Raw genomic sequence first — 20,952 nt, forward strand, 5'->3', positions numbered from 1 at the left:
TCACACCTGTAATCCTAGCACTTTGGGAGGCTGAGGCGGGCGGATCACTTGAGGTCAGGAGTTCGAGATCAGCCTGGCCAACATGGTAAAACCCCATCTCTACTAAAAAATACAAACAGTAGCTGGGTATGGTGGTGGGCGCCTATAATCCCAGCTACTTGGGAGGCTGAGGCAGGAGAATCACTTGAACCTGAGAGAAGGAGGTTGCAGTGAGCCAAGATCGCACCACTGCACTCCAGCCTGGGTGACAGAGCGAGACTCCATCTCAAAAAAAAAAAAAAAAAAAAAGAGAAAAAGAAAAAATCATGCCACTTTTGTTTTTTGTTTCTTCCAGATCTTGAAGATTCCTTTTGGTGTGGCGGGGTTGGGGAGTGGACACTAGCTCCTTGCTGCCTCCTGGAAACCGAGCATAGCAGGGGGACCATGATATGTGTCCAGTAGGAAAGCCCGGGTCCCCTCTGTGACCGCAAGCAGGTAAGTCACTCTGTTTTTCTCCCTCACTAAATATGTCAGCTGAGGCGTATAATATCTGCCCTGATTAAAGGACCAGGTGAATTGCAGGAGTGCGCAGTGGTTAAAGCCAGGTCCCGGGAGCTGGAGCCCTTGTTCCACTGTGTCCTCGCTGTGTCCTTGCCCACTGTGTCCTTGGGCAAGTGGCTTGTGTTCTCTGAACTCCAGTTTCCTCATCTGCGAAGCAGGGGCAGTCATAACACCTCCCATACAAGGTTTCTGTGAGGGCCGAAGTACAAGAAAAGCCTTTAGAACTGTGTCTGGCATCAAACAAATGCTTAAGAGCCAAAAATACAAGCAGCTGGAACTGAGAGGGGATTCTGGAGACAAGCCAGGCCGGGCTTCCAGCCCAGGCAGCCTGCGGGCAGATGGCCTCCAGGTGGGTCTGCCTGCCTCTGGTGGGGTCAGCGCCACCCAGCTGCAGGGCCACTGCGAGGCACAAGACGGCCCCAGAGGTAAACCCGGCTGCTCCTAGGATGGAGGCAGCCCTTTTTGATAGGGTGTTTGAGAGAGAGGAGGGATCAGCCCCTGAGTACCCCGGAACCCTTTTTGCCTCAGCGAAGCCAGCTCAGAGGGTCATTCTGAGGGGTCCCTCCTGCTGGTCGGCTCGGCTCCTCTTGGTGCTGGAGTCTTTGGGGAGGAAGGAAGTGATTTCTGCAGCTGCAGCGGGGAGCAGAGGGATCCCCTTCCCACGGCACTTCTGCTTCCTGTGCAGAAAGGAAACATGAAGAGCTCAGGACCTCACTGTGTCCCAGCTGGAGGCCCCTCAGCCGCCACTTGCTCGCTGGGGCATTTGAAAATCCTGGATTGAGGCCAGGTGCGGTGGCTCACGCGTGTAGTCCCAGCACTTTGGGAGGCCAAGGCGGGCAGATCACCTGAGGTCAGGAGTTAGAGACCAGCCTGGCTAACATGGTGAAACCTCATCTCTACTAAAAATACAAAAATTAGCCAGGTGTGGTGGCACGCACCTGTAATCCCAGCTACTCAGGAGACTGAGGCGGGAGAATCACTTGAACCTGGGAGGCAGAGATTTCAGTGAGCTGAGATCACGCCACTGCACTCCAGCCTAGTGAAGTCTTTTTTGAGCCTGTCTCAAAAAAAAAAAAAAGAAAAAGAAAAAATCTTGGAGGTGGTTGTGGGTAGGGGTTCTGTTCTTCTCCCTAGACAGGGAGTGCCTTGAGGGCAAAACCATGACTTATGTGTTGTCTGCCCAATGCCTGGCACGCAGTAGGCACATAATAAGTGTTTGTGGAACTAAACTGAAAACAGAGACCAGCTGGGCAAAGTGGCTCACACCTATAATCCCAGCACTTTGGGAGGTTGAGGCGGGCGGATCACCTGAGGTTGGGAGTTCGGGACCAGCCTGACCAACATGAAGAAATGCCATCTCTACTAAAAATACAAAATTAGCCGGGCGTGTTGGCACATGCCTGTAATCCCAGCTACTTGGTAGGCTGAGGCAGGAGAATCACTTGAACCCAGGAGGCAGAGGTTGCAGTGAGCCGAGATCGTGCCATTGCACTCCAGCCTGGGCAACAAGAGCAAAATTCTGTCTCAAAAAAAAAAAAAAGAAAAGAAAAGAAAAAACAGAGGCTAGTAATTGTGGTCTCATTTGGAAAGCTTTAGTCTTAGTGTTGAGGAGGCCCCTGGGGACTGCAGGGGACACCTGGGCTCCCCCATTTCCCCACCCAGCTTCCACCTCCTTCAGGGCTGCCACCTCCTCCATGAAGCCCTCCTGGGCAGCCACTCAGAAATTACTTTAACTTCCCTGTTCCTCAGTTTCCTCATCTGTAAATTGGAGGTGATTAGAGTGCCTGCCCCATAGGGCTGCAGTGAGGATTAAACTGGCGAGGAGAGCAGGTCCCCTGGAGCAGTGTCAGGCACTTGGAAGCTGCCCGGAACTGCTCTATTATTGCTTCACTCTGCTGAGGTTTCTGTGCCCCTAGGCTTCCCAGGGAGGCTGGGCTCTTTCACTTCTACAGCCTCTGTGAGGCCAGGGCCCAGGGCAGGGCAGGCGTTCAGTATACTGTGAGGCATAGATGCACGGATAAACGGGGGATGGACGGAGGCCTGGGCAAAAGCCAGTGGCTGAGAGGTGTGGTCCCCCAGGGACCTCACCTGCAAATTCAGCTGCCAAGGCCTAGCTCGAGGGCTGTGCCACTGCAGCCGCCCCTGGGACACCCACAGAGCCTCCTCCCATTCCTCTGCTCCGCCTTCAGCCTTTGGGGCCTTTACTGTTTATTCACAGCTCTGGCTGAGGGCACAGGAGAGGAAGCACATGAGAGGTGCTAGAAAGTGTTGGTAGAAATGAGGCTCCTGGATGCGCTGCGGTTTTATTTCTATCCCCCGGCTCCTGAGGAGGATCAGGGCCAGACAAGAGGCCCCGACAGCGCAGCCAAGGCTGCTGGGCTCCTTGCCACGGCCCGTCCCTGCCTCTCCCCAGCAGGCTGCGTGGCTGCAGAGCGTCTCAGAAACTGGGCAATGAGCTGGGACCCTCAGCTGCTTGTTGTCCAGTCATGTCTGCGCTCTGCAGCCCAGGGCCTGCCTGGGGAGTGTGCACGCCTCCTCCCACCCTGCCTCCCAGAGCCTACCCCTTCCCTTGAGGCCTCCTGTGCACCAGTGTGGTGTTGGGCACCTGCCTTCACATCAAGCCTGGAGGAAGGCTTCTCCCTGCCTTATGCTCACCCATCAGTCCGTTCATGTACCCCCTGGGCCGGGCTCAAGAAGGAGAGGGGAGGAAGACAGGCAGCTCAGGCAGGCGAGCGTGGAAACCAGGTGTGCAGCAGGCTAGACCCAGACTCAGAGGCGGCAGAACTCCTGGGAGTCCGGGGTACAGAGCTGGGGTGTGTGGGGCACCGTGACAGGCTGAGGGGCTTGTCGTCTGAGAGGCAGGGGCAGTGAGCTGGCACAGGGGCAGGAGCAGAGGCGGCACCGGGGTTGGAAGAGCAGGCTCCCTTGTTCTGAGGCAGTTTGGCATTCGGCTGCCTCCCAGTGCCAAGTCGTAATGAGACTTGTGGAGGCACAGACCGATGCTTTTCCAATGCTCCCCGTGTGCCCTGAGGCATTGACACGAGGTCTATCACCATGGCATCAAGGTGCTTAGACAACCTGCTACCCCCAGGAGCTGGGAATAGCATGAAGCAGCGGATCTGCATCTCACTGTGACATATGCGAGCATGTATCACTGTGATGGATCAACAGTCAATACCACTGGGGTCCCCGCCTGCCCCCTGCGCCATAGGAAACATCTCCTGTTCATACGTCTTCCTCCCCCGGTGGGCGGCCCCTGCTCGTGCCAGCCTCCCAGTGCTCGTGGCATTGGTGGAAACGTCTTTAGGCTTTCACTGTTCATGTTTGGAGCAGCCCAGGGAAAAGCATGTGTGCAAAGAACTGAAATGGACCTCATGATGCCGTCACCGGGGGCTGCAGCTGGACACACCTGAGCAGACAGCAATGGGGTGGGAGAAGGCTCGGACATCACACCGCTGGCAGTTCAAATGCCTGCCTCAAGGACCTACCCTGATCCTGGGCATGTTGTTTTGCCTCCTGGTGCCGAGGTCTTCTCTTTTGTACAACTGGGATCATCATATTTATCTGGTGAGTGAAGGGACACCTGCAGAGAAGGGAGGTAAGCGCTCAGCATGCGCTGAAACTCAGCCACCTTCCCGCCTGCATCTTCCACGTACCAGGTGCCTCCAGCTCCACCAGCCATCGCCACACCCCAGCCCCTTTCCTCTGCTACTTCAGACATGCAGGCAGACGTGTGGGTGCCAAGGGTGAGAGGCTTCCAGTCTGCCGGGGAAGGGGGTCCCGGCAGCAAACAATTCCGGTCCCAAGCTGATGCTGCTAGAAGTGAGAGCAGGGGCTGTGACTTGCAGCTAGTGGGGAAGCAGTTCCAGGGTCTCACAGTTGGGAGGCTGAGTGAGTTAAGCTTTAGGGAAGCCACAGGGAGGAGCTGACGTTAGAGATGGACCAGAGAGGAGGCGTCTCCTGAGCCTCTGCAGGGGACCCACAGAGGCTCTCGCTGGGTGAATGATGGGCAGCCTGCCTTTCACCTGCCCTGGGTGTTTGGCCCTCTTTAGGGCTGGGAACATGAGGCTCTTGCCCTTCACCCCAGCCTCCCTACCACCCCCCACCAAAAAACCTACGTTTGGTAAACACATTATCAAGGGATTCTCGGAATATTTTAGAGAAGTTTGTGTGAATATGCTTGTGGTCGTTTTAAAAGTGTTTCAGAAGTGAGAGGCTAAACCAAGGCCCGAAGTTACTCATGGAAATCCCATGACCCGTCTGCACGGTTACCAGTGTCTCCTGGATGGGGCCTTTGCTGGAAAGGGGCCGAGACGGAGTGAAGCCCACCAGGGGTTGGACTGGGGAGGCTTGGGTCCCGTCTCCAGCTCTTCTTCTGGTCGTGTGGCCTGGACCAGTCTCAGTTGCCAGGTTCCTCATCTGGCGGCCACCCTGCTGGGCTGTTCCAGCTTTGCTTCTGAGCGGAAGGTCAGGGGCTGCCAGGGAGGAGCTTCGTGGGGAAAGCAAAGGGGAAGCTGTCAGTGCAGGCCATCCCCTCCTGTGAACTAAAGAGTCGCCGCGGACAAGCAGGCCCCCAGATGGGGAGCCAGCCTCTGAGGTGGCGGGCCCTGCCCGGCCTCCCATGCCCTCCTGGGCCCCCCACAGCCCCCTGGCTCCTCCTTGGCCTGCTGCTGCTGCCCGGGACCCTGCGACTGGCAGGTAGTGTCTGTCCTCCTCCTTCTCTCTACTCTCTCGCTCCAGAACATCAGAGCGGCTTTCATCCCGCCCGGCGCAGCTAATTCCCAGGGACCTGTCTCTGGGGATTTGCTGGTTGTCTTTTGAACGCTGCAGACTTCACAGGGGAAGCCTTCGGGGACCGAGAAGATGTTTAGCTAATGCCTTGCTAAGGTGGCTTTTGCAAGGGAGGGGGGACAGCGCTCTCTCCCTCGCTGCTGTGACAGCTTCCCCCCAGCAGTCTGGCCTCCTGGCCTTTAAACAAGGAGGGTGGGCACTGTGTGGCTGGGGTCGGGGGCGGGGCAAGGGGGAGGGACAGCTCCCTACCCGAGGAACCTCACGTGGCTGCTGTCAGGGAGCCTGCGTTGAACCTGGCAAGTGGTGGGGCTACCCTCTGGGTTGTTGCTGGCATTGGCCAGGGAGAGAGGGGGGACACCAGGGCCAGCCACAGGGCGCTGCGCCCAGAGGCACAAAACTGTCAGTCACCAGAAAGGGTCGCACCTCCCAGTTCCTGAAATACAACCAGAGGCCAAGTGTTTTAGGACGCAAGTGTGTCTTTCCACGCCAGCGGCGCTCCTTTCCTGGTCCCAGGCTTTCTTGGAAGCTGGGTGGCCGGGCTCCGAGCCAGGCTGTGGGGTAGGTGGCCTCAGGGCCAGTTCATCAGGCCAGGGAAGGCCCAGGAGGGTCCCATTCCAGGGCTGCCAGCACGAGGGCTCAGTGAGTTCTGCCAGATTCTCTCCGCCCCTCCTTGGCCGGGCAGCAGCCAAGCCTCCCTCTGGCCAAAGGGGTGGCCTCCACTGTGGAGACCGGGTGCCTTCCTTTCTATTCTCTTAGAGTTTATGGGGCTTCCAAGAGCTGTCCCCACCCTGTCCTGCTGCACCCCCTCTCATGACCACGAATTAGGCTTTATGGAGCCCTTCGCAGGGCACGCACTGGCCACCCTCACAGCATCCCTTGGGGCCCCTATTGTCCTCACCTGCACCATTTTAAGGACAGGGAAAAGGAGGCCCAGGGAAGCCAGTTCATTTGCTCAAGACCTAGCCGGTAAGTAGAGGCCAGGCTCAGCCCCAGGCCAGCCTCAGCCCCGAGCTGGGCCCCTCGGCCAGTAGGCTCAGAGGCTCCTCTTACTTGTAAAGAATGTTCTTCACCGGAAACTTACCCTGGGGAGGCAAAGGCTGACCTGTGTGTATCTCCCCAGGCTGGAGCCCAGAGCCCTAGGACCCCATCTCCTTTAATCCTGTGCACGCCTCCCCCCACACCCCAGACAGTTGGTGCAAACATGGCCAGACCCCGGAAATGCAGCCTGTTAGTGTCAATCTGTCTCAACTCACAGTCATTTTTAACTTAATTTCCCCCAATTCCCATTCTTTCCCTTTGTGTGGTTCCTCCTCCCCAAAAGACACCCAGCACACCCTGGTAACCGAGCAGTAAGAGGTTTTCTGGGGTGCTGCTACCAAGGAAAAGCTCTTTTGTAACAGTCTCAACTACAACAAAACATTCCCAGCGCCACCCTCTCCCACCCGGTATTGCAACAAACATTACATAAAAGAGAAACTGTTCTTTCACAAGAGGTGAAAACACCCTTATGGTGTCCTAGAGTCCCTTGGAGCAGCAGACAAACCCCCACCCACCACCCACGCTTTTTTTTTTTTTTTTTTTTTTTTGAGAGTTTCACTCTTGTCACCCTGGCTGGAGTGCAGTGGCACCATCTTGGCTCACGGCAACCTCTGCCTCCTGGGTTCAAGTGATTCTCCTGCCTCAGCCTCACGAGTAGCTGGCACTACAGGCGCCCACCACCATACCCAGCTAATTTTTGTATTTTTAGTAGAGACAGGGTTTTGCCATGTTGGCCAGGCTGGTCTTGAACTCCTGACCACAGGTGATCCATCCACCTCAGCCTTCCAAAGTGCTGGGATTACAGGCGTGAGCCACTGTGCCTGTCCTGTTTTTATTTTTTTGAGACAAGGTCTCGCTCCGTCCACCAGGCTGGAGTGCAGCGGTGCAATCTCAGCTCACTACAACCTCTGCCTCCCTCACTCAAATGATCCTCCCACCTCAGCCTCCCGAGTAACTGGAACCACAGGCATGTGCCACCACACCCAGCTATTTTTTAAATTTTTTTGTAGAGATAGGGACTGGCAGTGTTGCCCAGGCTGGTCTCGAACGCCTGACCTCAGGTGATCCACCCACCTTGGCCTCCCAAAGTGCCGGGATTACAGGCGTGAGCCACTGTGCCCAACCCCCAACCTGCTCTTTGTCTTACCCCTGTGCATCCCCCTTCATCTATCTGTCACTCCACGTCACACCCCTGCCTTCTCGTCTCAGAGCTTTGAGGGTTTGCTCGAAGGAATCTTGCCCCTCCCACATCTTCCAAACCTCCCCTGACCATAACCATCAGCCTGGTGCAACCAGCTCTGCCACCTATCAGTACCAACCCAGCTTGCATCCCTCAGCTGCGTCCACAGGGGTGTCACTGAAGGCCAGCATCCCTGATTCTGCGCCGTATCCCTGAACTTGCGATAGGATGCTGGCTTAGGAGTACAGGCCAGGGGCATTCATCTTCAGTTTGATTTTTCATTTATTTATTTATTTTGAGACAGAATCTTGCTCTGTTGCCCAGGCTGGAGTGCTGTGGCACCATCTCGGCTCACTGCAACCTCCGCCTCCCAGGTTCAAGTGATTCTCCTGCCTCAGCCTCCTGAGTAGCTGGGATTGCAGGCACCCACCACGATGCCTGGCTAATTTCTGTATTTTTAGTAGAGTCAGGTTTTCACCGTGGTGGCCAGGCTGGTCTCGAACTCCTGACCTCAGGTGATCCACCCACCTTGGCCTCCCAAAGTGCTGGGATTACAGGCGTGAGCCACCATGCCCGGCCCAGTTTGAATCTGAGCTCTGCTACTTGCCCAGGCACCCTGGGCAGATTACTTCTATCGCTATGCCTCAATTGTCTCCTCTGTTAAATGGTTGTGATAACACTGCCGCCTAAACACATCCTGAGGACTGAGTGCCCAGCATGTCATTAGCCCTCCCTCAGTGAGTGTCAGCCGCCTGCCAGCCTCGCCAGAGCCATGGAAACTTGAGGTGCAGCTGGTGACCCCACGGCCTCCAGCTCATCCTGGGTGCCCGCTCCTGCTCCCAGCCGCCCTCCTCCTCCCACTTAAGCCGGGACTTGGGCGTGCCCTCTGGCTTCTTGACCCCTCTGCAAAGCCTGCTTTTCTCAAAGGTGGTCTCCCCAGACGGGAATTGTTGGGGGCTTGGCTTTTCCAGGAGCAGCTGCAACTCAGCTTCCACGGGCCTCAGTCCTCCCCAAGGACTTCGGGGCTGGACAGACCTGAGTTCCAGGCCTGCCTTCTTCTGGTGACAGCTGTGTGACCTCAGGCAATTACTTAACCTCTCTGCACCTTAGTGTCCTCTGCAAATGTCAGTCCCCTCTCTCTTTGCGGCCTTTCCAGAACTCTGGGCTGTATTTATTTCTCACATATCCATTGAGAAGGACCGGTTCTAGGCACCAGAGGGACCCTGAGGTGAACAAGCCATAGGCCCCACTCTCAGCCTGGTGGGACCGTGAGCCTCGGCGGGAGTTACCAGACAGGTTTGTTCTGGATCCAGGTGGTGCGCGCCTGTAATCCCAGCTACTCAGGAGGCTGAGGCAGGAGAATTGCTTGAACCTGGGAGGCAGAGGTTGCATTGAGCTGAGATCGTGCCACTGAACTCCAGCCTGGGTGACAGAGCAGGACTCTGCCTCAAAAAAGTAATAATAATAAAAAAGGACGTTCAGGAGCCCCTGCCTGCTCCAGGCTGAGACCTCCTGCCTCCCTTCCCGCCGCTCTGGACCTCGTCAGGAGTAGCCTCTGTTTTTCATCTTTGTCTAATCCCAATAAAGGACTTTCGAGGCACAGGCAGAGGTGGGCGGGGAGAGGCAGGGGACTGCTGGAAAGGCTGCCCGCTGAGTGGGGACAGAGCGGGAGGTGGCTGAGGGAATGAGGGCTGAGAGCCCAAAAGGCAGGGCCAGCAGGGCCAGGAGAGGCTCAGCTTGACCACAGGGGAAGTCTGACACAGCAGTGGGATGCAGATTGTTGTTGGGTGGATCACAAATGCCCCTCAGGTAGGGGTCCGGGCACACTCCCAGCGGGTCCTGTGTCACTGCCGTCTCCTCTGTCATGGTGAACTATCACACACAAAAGCACTAGAAAACAAAGTCCTGTGTGACTCCCACCAGGTCAAGAATGAGAACATCCCAGTGCCTCAGGGCCCCTTCTACTCCCCTCGCCCCACAGACACCGCCCCACCCCATGCCCCACCAAAGGTACCCCCATCCCAGCTTGTGGGGAGATCACTTACTGGCATTTCTTTGTAGTTTTATCATTAGTACACATCCCGAAACCATATGGACTAGCTTCGCCTGTTTGTGAACTTTGTATAATTGAAGGATACTGTGTGTATTCTCCTGCGACCCGCTTCTTTCACTGAGCGTTGTGTTTTTTACGATAGATCCAGTCCACGATATGGCTGAAGTTCGTTTTGTTGCTATAGATAGAGCAAGAGTTGAAACCACGGCCGGTGGGCTAAACCCAGCCCACTGCCTCTTGTATGGCCTGTGAGTTATGAATGGTTTTTATATTTTTAAGTGGTTGAAAAAATCAAAAGGTACTGTGCGGACTCATGTGGCTTCTAATCCTTGACTCCCAGCACGGGGCTGGCACCCAGCGGATGCTCAGGAAATGGTGACAATCAAGGATGAATTAAGCTCTGAGCAGGGTGGAGACGCGATGCCACAGGAGGGGCGCCTGGGGGAGGAGATGGAAGGGCTGGGTAGTCATCTTCTGCCCTCCCTCTGCCCTCCCTGAGCCCTGGCTCCTCTCCAGCATTGGTAGGGTAATGAGACCCCCTGTGTAGTGAATGGGAGAGAGGACATCCTGGGGAAATGTGGACCCAGAGGCAGGATCTGACCCTCTGCTTGCTCCTCATGGATCTAAGCAAGGCCGTACCCTAGTGGGGACATGGGCAACAGGACCCAGATGGGGCTGAAACCAGAGAAAGGGACGGGGTAAGCCTGGTGAGAGGGAGGGGAGGGATATGGACATGAAATTGGCAAGTGGGGCACCTGGGCTCCCGGTGAGGTCTGAGCAGCCTGGATTTGGGTCCTGGGAGCCTTTGGCCAAGTCTCCGGAGCACGCTGAACCTCCACGAGCCCCCCTGCCTGGGTGCTCAGCATCCTCCCAGACAGCAATAGGAAGGCACATCCAGCACCATGATGGCCTCAGGGTGTGGCACCTGGGACCCCTCAGGGAGGGTCTGTGAGGCTTTGGCCCTAGGGACAGGGCTCGAGGGCACAGTGAGGGAGGGGACTCAGTGCTCACCTTCGGTCGTGGGTCATGGGTCGTGGGTCGTGAGGGTCCTGCCCACCAGGCTTCTGTGGGCCCAGCCACCGGCCCCACCTATTCCTCTGCACCCCGAGACTCAGGTCCTCGCAGGCCAAGGGGCTCACCATGGCCTCCCCAGTCCTCCTGCAGGCAGGGGTGATTCACTGTCCCAGGACACACTCAGGCCAGAGCCCTGATGGCACCTTTGCCAAAACAGAGGGCCTGGAGGGCCAGGCCCCACCTGAGCCGGTTCTCTGAGGCTGAGTCCAGCACCAGGCCGGCACAGAGGAGGGGCTGCAGAGTCTTGGCTGGGACTTGGATGTACTTGGCTGCTGAGGGTCTATTTGATGAGTGGCTGTACCTGGGGACTTCATTCTAGGGCTTGGGGGCTGTGCAGGGTGCGGAGAAGAGCCAGAAGAGGCGGAATGCTGACCCTGGCTGTTTCTGCTCCCCACGCACCCCACTGCGGGTGCTGAGGTGGAGGAAGGGCAGGGCCTGGGCCAGATCTTTGCTTGCTGCTGGTGGGCCAGGGGCCAGGGGTCCACAGAGCATAACCGCAAACAGCCTCACTGCCATCAGCAGGCCCCTAACCCTGGTGCATTCAGATAAGACCCTCCCCATCCCTGGGCCACCCCCCTTCTTCCTGGGTGCCTGCTCCTTATGGCCACTCCCACCTTTGAGGTTGGCTGGAGGCAGAGGAGTCCCGTCCCCTGAAGAAGCCAGCCACACCCACTCCCCTGAACCTTTGCTTCTACACTGCTCCCTGGGTCTGGAGGGTATCCTCTCACTTGCCCACCTGGTGACATCCAAACTGTCTGTCAAGGTCAAACTCATAGGCTCTTCTGTAGTACCCCCTCTGGCTCCTTCCCCACCCTGAACAAACCCAGTCCCCCTCCCTCTCCCTCAAGGTGTTCACCTGTGATCCCGAGCACACAGGCGCTCAGAGGCATGTGGGGCATGACTGAGCTCGCCTGAGGCACATGAGGCTGTGGGCAGAGCCAAGGAACAAGCATCCAACTTTAAAGGCAGGCTGTGTGAGAAAAGCCAGGGACAGTGCAGAGAGAGTACGCAGGCTCAGGAAGCCTGGGGGTGGAGGGGAAGAGGAGGGAAGGTCAAAGAGAGAGGTCTGCAGGGTCATGGTCAAGGCCAGAAGCCTCAGGACCCACCAGCATCTTTGCTGACCTCCTTGGTGGCAGCAGAGCCAGCCAGCTGAAAGCATCCCGTGGTGGGCAGGAGGCGGTGGACAGGGAGGGAAGGAGGGAGCTGGCAGGGTGGAGGAAGTAGAAGGGCAGGGAGGGGAGGACAGAGGGAAGGACGGAGGCCTGGAGAGGTTGTGTGCCTGGAGCGTGAGGGATCTTGTGGGAGGTGGAGATTTAGGAGAAGTCAGGATAAAAGTGAGATAGCCAAGTTGTCCAGGGGAAGGAGTTAGTGTGTTAGCAGCCAGAAGCATATATATTTTAGAAGCAGGCTGAGGGCGAGAGTGCAGCAGATCCCACAGAAGGAATCACTAATGCAAGGCAGGGTTTCAAAGGCTGAGGGAGACTGGAATTCTAGTATGTCTCTTGTCCTTGTTCTAAAATGCAAATATGGGCCAGGCACAGTGGCTCACACCTGTAATCCCAGCACTTTGGGAGGCCGAGGTGGGTGGATCACCTGAGGTCAGGTTCGAGACCAGCCTGGCCAACATGGTGAAACCCCTTCTTTAGCAAAAATACAAAAAAATTAGCCAGGCATGGTGGCACGCACCTGTAGTCCCAGCTACTGGGGAGGATGAGGCAGGAGAATTGTTTGAATCTGGGAGGTAGAGTTTGCTGTGAGACAGGATTGCACCACTGCACTCCAGCCTGGGCAATAGAGCAAGACTCCATCTCAGAAAATAAATAAATAAATAAATAAATACGAAAAGAAAGAAAGGAAAGAAAGAGAGAGAGGGAGGGAGGGAGGAAGGAAGGAAGGAAGGAAGGAAGGAAGGAAGGAAGGAAGAAAGAGGGAGGGAGGAAGGAAGGGAGGGAGGAAGGAAGAAGGAAGGAAGGAAGGAAGAAAGAAAGATAGATGATCATGTCACTTTCCAATTTAAAAGCCCTCAGAGGTTCCACTAGGTTTCCAGGGCAGTGTTCAAGCTGCTCCCCACCCCTGAGGCATCCCCTTGTACCCCCCCCTCCCAGACACAAATCATTCCTTCCAACTCCACCAAGGCGCAGTGCCCATTTCAAAGAATTTGAGAAGCTTTACCCGAGAACTTTCTTGGGTTTAAAACCTCTCTCCACACCCCTCCCCCAACTGTCTGCCTCCTGCTCTTCTCTTCCTTCCAAGTTCAGCTTCGTCAAGTGATGGGAAGAAAGATAGCAAGATGCTCACAGCTGTGAGGTCGGGTGGCAGAACTGTTCAGCTGAACAAGTTCAGCTTGCTTCTTGAGATTTTGTTGTCATTTCTAGAATTTCTTTTTCTTGTTGTTTGTATGTTTTTTGTGTTTTTTTGTTGTTGTTTTTGTTTTTTTTTGAGACGGAGTCTTGCTCTGTCCCCTAGACTGGAGTGCAGTGGCGCAATCTCGGCTCACCGCAAGCTCCGCCTCCCGGGTTCACGCCATTCTCCTGCCTCAGCCTCCCGAGTAGCTGGGACTACAGGCGCCCACCACCACGCCCGTCTAATTTTTTGTATTTTTAGTAAAGGTGAAGTTTCACCGTGTTAGCCAGGATGGTCTCAATCTCCTGACCTTGTGATCTGCCCGCCTCGGCCTTCCAAAGTGCTGGGATTACAGGCGTGAGCCACCGTGCCGGCCGTATGTTTGTTTTTTTTTTAAGAGATGGGGTCTCAGTCAGTGTGATGGCTCACACCTGTAATCCCAGCACTTTGGGAGGCCAAGTCAGGCAGATCACTGCCTCAGTGAACAGGAGTTTGAGACCAGCCTGGCCAACATGGTGAGGTCATGAGGTCAGGAGTTTGAGACCAGCCTGGCCAACATGGTGAGGTCATGAGGTCAGGAGTTTGAGACCAGCCTGGCCAACATGGTGAGGTCATGAGGTCAGGAGTTTGAGACCAGCCTGGCCAACATGGTGAGGTCATGAGGTCGGGAGTTCAAGACCAGCCTGGCCAACCTGGTGAAACCCTGCCTCCGTTAAAATACAAAAACTAGCTGGGTGTGGTGGCACATGCCTGTAATCCCAGCAACTCAGGAGGCTGAGGCAGGAGAATCTCTTGAACCTGGGAGGCAGAGATTGCAGTGAGCTAAGATCATGCCACTGCACTCCAGCCTGGGCAACAAGGTGAGACTCCATCTCAAAAAAAAAAAAAAAAAAAAAAGAGGGATGGGGTTTCATACTGTCACCCAGGCTGGACTGAGGTGCTGCAGTCATGGCTCACTGCAGCCTCAAACTCCTGAGCTCAAGTGGTCCTCCCACCTCAGCTTCCAGAGTAGCTGGAACTGCAGGCACTGCTACCTTGCCCAGCTAATTTTATTTATTTATTTATTTCAGAAATGGGGTCTTGCTGTGTTGCCCAGGCTGGCCTTGAATTCCTGAGCTCAAGTAATCCTCCCACCTTGGCCTCCAAAAATGCTGGGCATTTTTAGAATTTCTACAGTGAACATGTTTCACTTTGTTACTGGGAGGTGGTAGGGGTACCTAAAGAATTCTAATTTAAAAACCAAATAATGACCCACACTCCAAGAGTTGCCTTCCCAGGAACCCTTTGCCCCTCCCAGGCTGAGATGGGCCCCCCTCTCTGGACTCCTGCAGCCCACAGTCTTTCCTTTCTCCCACCTCTTTCTGTCTCCATCTGTCAGCTCCCTTCCTGGCGGCAGGGCCTGGCCCTCCTTGGTGAGACTTTGGGTGAACACACACTCCCTGCTGAAGGAGGCACTCTGGGGGGTCTGTTCCCCTCACTTCATTTCCTTTTTTTTTTTTTTTTTTTGAGATAGAGTCTTGCTCTGTCACCTAGCCTGGAGTGCAGTGGCGAGATCTTGGCTCACTGCAATCTCTGCCTCGCGGGTTCAAGTGATTCTCATGCCTCAGCCTCCCAAGTAGCTGGGATTACAGGGGCCCACCACCGCGCGCAGCTAATTTTTGTATTTTTAGTAGAGACAGGGTTTCACCATCTTGACCACGCTGGTCTCAGACTCTTGACCTCGTGATCCACCCGCCTCGGCCTCCCAAAGTGCTAAGATTACAGGCGTGAGCCACCGCGCCCAGCCTGTTCCCCTCACTTCATTTTGCCCACTCCAAATCAGAGACAAGAAGCAGACCCCAACCTCACCCTTTTGGCCCTATTGCCACCTTCCACACCATCCTGATGCCCCTTTGAGGGTAGAGAGGTGGCTATAAAAGGAGAGGCTGAGTCCCCTGATGACGCAGACCACACTCTCAAATGAGCTCCAAAGTTGGAGGGACTTGACCTTTTTTTGACCTTCTTTTTTTGTTTGTTTTTGTTTTGAGACAGAGTCTCACTCTGTCACCCAGGCTGGAGTGTAGTGGCACGGTCTCGGCTCACCTTCCACCTCCCAGGTTCAAGCGATTCTCCTGCCCAGCCTCCTGAGTAGCTGGGGCTACAGGCGTGTGCCACTACGCCCAGCTAAGTTTTGTATTTTTAGTAGAGATGGGGTTTCACCATGTTGGCCAGGCTGGTCTCGAACTACTGACCTCAGATAATCCCCCCGCCTCAGCTTCCCAAAGTGCTGGGATTACAGGCGTGAACACCTGCGCCCGGCCTTGACTTTCAAAACAGGCAAAAACGAGGCAACTGCTATAAAGACACTGATTGACCCTTGTGAGGCTTATTCCCGATTCAAACCTTGGACATTCTGCACTTGGTTTGTGTCCCTGAGCGGCCACCGTACACCCTGGTTCAGGGGTCTACAGGCATGAAAATGAGCCGTGGATGGGCTGTGGAAATGGCCACGTCTTGATGCATCTTTGTAATTTGGAGGTGTTGAAAGATGTGACAACCTGTCCGATGGCGCTATTCCAAAGGCAATGGTGCTAAAAGCTCCGAAATAGTCTCTGTTCAAAGGTTGCCTTCCAAGTCCTGCAAAATGCCCCTCCCTTGCCAGCCACTTGGTCACACACCTTTGCATTTGATGCCTGTGTCCTGCCCACCTGCTCATCTGTGGCATCCTGGGATTTGTGCTCAGGCATATGGCTGGGGCTCTGAGATAAAACCAACAGCCCCGATCGCAGCCTTTCAGATGGGCCTTTAAAAAGGCACAGCTCTGAGAGATGCCAGAATTAAATTGGAGGGCAAACCCCATGCCTAAAATAAAGACCGTGGGAACTGCTTTCTTCTGTAGCTGGGGAATCAAAGTGTTTTCCTTTAAAATCGACCTAACTTGGGATGGATACCTTTGATCAGCGTTGTCTGGGTCCTCACGCCCTTGGCTGACAATGCGCGCTTGATGCCATAGAAGGGATTGAGTTCCATGCAGCAGGGAGCCGGGACCAAAGCCCTGGCCCATGACTTGGTGGTGAGAGGAGCCTCAGCAGCTGGAGCAGAGTGTGAGGGATGGGGGAGATTGTGGGTGGCAGATTCTGGGGGTGAGAGGAAGCCACAGAAGCATTTTCTTCTTCTTTTTTTTTTTTTTTTGAGACAGAGTTTCACTCTTATTGCCCAGGCTGGAGTGCAATGATGCGATCTCGGCTCACTGCAGCCTCTGCCTCCCAGGTTCAAGCGATTCTCCTGCCTCAGCCTCCCAAGTAGCTGGGATTACAGGCGCCCACCACCACGCCTGGCTAATTTTTGTATTTTTAATAGAGATGGGGTTTCACCATGTTGGCCAGGCTGGTCTCAAACTCCTGACCTCAGGAGATCCACCCACCTTACGCTCCCATAGTGCTGGGATTACAGGCGTGAGCCACTGCGCCTGGCCCATGGGAGCATTTTCAATAAGAGCATACCAAGTTTTCCACGGTGCATTCCTTCCCCAAAACATCCGCCCCTGCTGCAGAACAGGGATGCCATCTGGCCCTTTGCAGCACTGGCCTTGTCACAGGGCCAGCCTGTAGAGGGCTCGGGGGTCACTTCTGTTTTGGGAGCCACAGGCTCTGCTTGAGCTGAGGTGACAATAACAGTCCCCTAGTGCTGCAGGGCCATTTCTGACTACCATTGTTCCCAGGCCCCTACCTATTGCTGGCCCTACCTATTACATGACCCAAATTTAAGGAAACAGCCTGTGAATTTTTGACTCCCTTTAAAGAAGTATATTTCTTTCCTTTGAGAATGTTTTCTTTTGCTTGCTTTGAGGAGTTTGTTTGTTTGTTTGTTTGTGACGGAGTCTCGCTCTGTCACACAGGCTGGAGTGCAGTGGCGTGCGCGATCTCGGCTCACTGCAACCTCTGCCTTCTGGGTTCAAGCGATTCTCTTGCCTCAGCCTCCCGAGTAGCTGGGATCACAGGCTCCTGCCACCACACCCGGCTAATTTTTGTATTTTTAGTACAGACAGTGTTTCACCGTGTTGGCCAGGCTGGTCTTGAACTCCTGACCTCTGGTGATCCACCTGCCTTGGCCTCCCAAAGTGCTGGGATTACAGGCATGACCCACTGCACCCAGCCTGTTTGTTTTTTGAGAGAGGGTCTCTCTCTGTCACCCAGGCTGGAGTGCAGTGGCATGATCATAACTCATTGCAGCTTCGAACTCCCAGGCTCAAGTGATCCTCCTGCCTTAGCCTCCTGAGTAGCTAGGACTACAGGCATGCCATCATGCCTGGCTAACTTATTTATTTATTGAGTAGAGACGGGGTCTCGCTATATTCCGCAGGCTGATCTTAAAGTCCTGAGCTCAAGAGATCACCCAAGGTCAGGAGTTCGAGACTAGCCTGGCCAACATGGTGAAACCCCACCTGTACTAAAAATACAAAATTAGCCAGGCGAGGTGGCGCATGCCTGTAATCCTAGCAACTCGGGAGGCTGAGGCAGGAGAATCGCTCGAACCAGGGAGGTGGAGGTTGTAGTGAGCCGAGATCGTGCCATTTCACTCGAGCCTGGGTAACAAGAGCAAAATTCTGCCTCAAAAAAAACAAAAACAAAAACAAAAACCAAGAGTGGGATTATAGACTCAAGGGACCCACCTTAAAATCCCATGTCTACCACCGCAATTTGGGCAAACCTCTTGCCTTCTCTGAGCCTCAGTTTTGTCATCTGCAAAAGGTGAAACCAAACCCAGGGGACATTGGTCTTCTGATCACATGGCTTAACAGTGATGCCTGAGAGTCTGTGCAGTGTGGGGCAGCCAGACACCCAGGAGTGGCTCAGGGAGGAAGTGAGCACGTCCTGGAGACAGAGAGGGGGACCCCAAAGCCCAGGAGAGGAAGGAATGGGTAGGACATTCCACGCAGCTGGAACAGCACGGGCGAAGGCGCCGGAGTGTGGCAGGCTGATGTCTACGCAGGAGTGGGCGAGTGAGGGCCAGAGAGCAGCTGAGCGGGGCTATGCGGGTCTTGGGAGGCAAGAACTGGATCCTCCAAGCCAGGGACTTTCCATTTTTTTAGCAGTGGCCCAAAGTTAAGAGATGCATGTTTTAGCGTGACCCTGTCTGAACCCAATTGTATGAATATAACTGAAACTAGAAGGTCGCAAACAGTGCCCTTACACGCATGAAATGCTTCATGTTCTTTTTTTTTTAAATTGCTTGTCTTGACCCCGTAAATTGATTCCAGACTCCTTCCTGGGTCTCCTCCAGCAGGGAGCCCCTGCTGGTTCAGGCAGGGCAGGAGCAGGATTGAGTTTGTGGATCGCTGGGGGCTCAGAGCCACAGCGACAGCGCTGGTTGGGTAGGAGAGGGGACTGGATGGGAGCTGTTGAGTTGGAGGGATGGGGGTATTGTGCAGGTGGTGGGCAGGTCTGATTCTGAACATCAGTGATCCACAGGAAAGCTGCCAGGTGGGCACACCAACACGTGGGGGCACACTCCGCCAGGGACTCACTCAGCATGGGGTCCCCGCGCCAGGTGTGGGAGGATGGCAACCCCGCCCAGCTCCCAAACTCCAAGTTCAAGCAGCCACAGACTCCTAAGATGAACCGGAAAAGGAAGGACTCAGGCACCCACGGGTGGCTGACAAACTCTTTCCCAATAAGGGTGGGAGAAGAGCAGCTGGAGGCTGAAGGCAGAGGGCTGTTCGTGCCCCCAGCCCTGCACACACCACACCCCTGAGGAGCCTTCAGCCAGGCCAGGCCAGCGCCTGGGACAGGGACGGTGCCCAACTCTGGGTCAGGGAAAGACCCCTGGGGGTCCTTCTGCACCTGGACCATCAGGGCCTACGTGCCCTGCGCTGAGGGCGTGTCATTTAACCCGGCAGAAGGATATAGGGCTGGCATTTGCCTTTTTTTTAAAAAAAAAAAACAGACAGCTCTTGTCACCCAGGCTGGAGTGCAGCATTGCGATCTCGGCTCACTGCAACCTCCGCCTCCTGGGTTCAAGCGATTCTCCTGCCTCACCCTCCCAAGTGTCTGAGACTATGGGCTTGTGCCATTACACCCAGATAATTTTTTGTATTTTTAGTAGAGAAGGGGTTTCACCATGTTGGCCAGGCTGGTCTTGAGCTTCTGACCTCATGTAATCCGCCTGCCTCGGCCTCCCAAAGTGCTGAGATTAATAGGCATGAGCCACCACACCTGGCTGGGATTTGCCTTTGTAGATCCCCAAGGAGGACTCCCTGTCTCATTCTTGTCACTGGGGAAAGGCAGCCTGGCCCGTGGCAAGTAGCTGGGTTCCAAGTCTCAATTAATCCCACCACAACCCCTTAAGGCTGGCATTGTTGCTCTCCCTGTGTTGCGGGGAGACGCTGAGGTCAGAGAAGTAAAGCCAGCTGCCCAAGTTGCACAGCCTTGAAGTGGCAGAGCCAGGAGCCGCGTCCAGGCCTGTTGCCTCCAGAACCTGGGCTTTTCCCAAACGCCCCCGCTCATCACCCCTATTTCTGGCCAGGCCCAAGGCTTCCTCACAGTGTGGGAGGGACTTCCCTGGAACTGCAGAGAAGTGAGGGATGGAGGGTGTGTCACCCCCGAAAACACAGTCTCCTGTAAAGCGGGGTGGGCAGTCTAAGCAGGGATCCGCGGCGCTGCCCAGATGAGATGTCTGTGCTTGCAGTTCTGTGGGGGTGGGGAGGCACAGGAGAGGAGTTGAAGACTCAAAACAAACAGCCAAGCCCGGGGATGGGGCGGGGGCCCTCCCAGACACCGTGTGGCAGCCCTGCCTCTGATGGCCCTGCTGCCCTCCTGCTCCACCCCTCCTCCCCCATGGTCCTCACTACGGGTGCCCTCTCCCCTCTCCCTGCACCATCCTATCCACATTCACCAGGCTCAAGACGCTCCTGTTCAGGAAACTCCCCCTGGGCCAAACTCCTTGCCTGTGCAGCCTTCCCTCCTGGCAGGGCAGGCCAGGCAGGAGAGTTCAGGTCCTCACCAGCCCCTCCTCACTCTCTGCCCCAACTTTGCCCTCCCTGAGCCTCAGGGGTGCTCCTTGCAGCCACCTCCAGGCCCCACTCTCCACAGGGCGAATCTCAAATCCTCCTAAATTCTCTAAATGGAAGGGAAGTTCTCAAATCCGTTCCCTGCACAGAAAACACCTGGGGCTCCTTGAGACGTTTCCTCTCTGCGCCCCAGGACCTGTTCCAGCTCTGCCTGCCCCAGATCCCATGGGACCTGGAGAATGACCAGAAAAGCAGCTGGGAGCAGCTCCTGGGCCCTCTAGACCCCTTAGTGTCGGGGGATTTCTCCCGGCAAAACTCAGCTCCTCTGGTCACTCTAAGTCAAAGTTCTATGGTCACTGAAAGTCACAAATGCGTCCCAGTTCTTCACATCTCTAACCCTGTATAACAGACAAAACTTCAAATTCTAAGGCTGAAGTGGTTCCCCAGCCACCTGGGGCCTGTGTGAGGGTGAGGGGTGAGGTCCCTCTTCTCTTTCCCACCCAGACGCCCTCGTCTGTCCCCACCGGTCAACCTGGGTGGAGGCAGAGAAGACCTGCCTTGTCAGGTGCGGGGGGGGGGGCTGGCCCTGGGCTGTGGGTGCTTGGCGTGGAGTCCGTTGGGGCCCCCATGGAAGTGGGGGAGTGCTAACTGGAATTCTGCGGCTCTCACTCCTCAGCCCCCAGGAGTCTGGTATCCACCCTGGTCTTCTTCGCCAGGCCGTGGGCCCTTCTAGGCAGCTGCATGAGCCAGTCTACAAGGACACTCAGCCAGCTCACTGCCTCAGACCACGTTATCCCATGGGGACACACTGCCTTTGCCAGAAAAGGGACAAACCATGATGCAGCCACACCATGCCCTGGCATGAGACAGACAGCGGCCGAGTCCCCTCACTCAGGGGATAGTGCTCAAGTTCAGCCAGGGTCCCGCTAAAGCCCCTCTCAGCCT

At 55.5% G+C, this 20,952-nt stretch overlaps 1 protein-coding gene across 1 annotated transcript in view; it reads left to right on the top strand.

Annotated features, from left to right (window-relative positions):
- Window positions 1–5,071: 5,071 nt before the first annotated feature.
- Window positions 5,072–20,952, top strand: part of NFAM1 (NFAT activating protein with ITAM motif 1) — a 50,527-nt gene continuing 34,646 nt past the window's right edge. The window contains exon 1 of the mRNA XM_055252577.2: window positions 5,072–5,238. Within this exon, the coding sequence (XP_055108552.1) occupies window positions 5,118–5,238 (121 nt within the window). The 5' untranslated portion in view covers window positions 5,072–5,117. The remainder of the gene's footprint in view (window positions 5,239–20,952) is intronic.

Source organism: Symphalangus syndactylus, chromosome 18, assembly GCF_028878055.3.
Source record: "Symphalangus syndactylus isolate Jambi chromosome 18, NHGRI_mSymSyn1-v2.1_pri, whole genome shotgun sequence".
In the NCBI taxonomy this organism is placed as follows: domain Eukaryota; kingdom Metazoa; phylum Chordata; class Mammalia; order Primates; family Hylobatidae; genus Symphalangus; species Symphalangus syndactylus.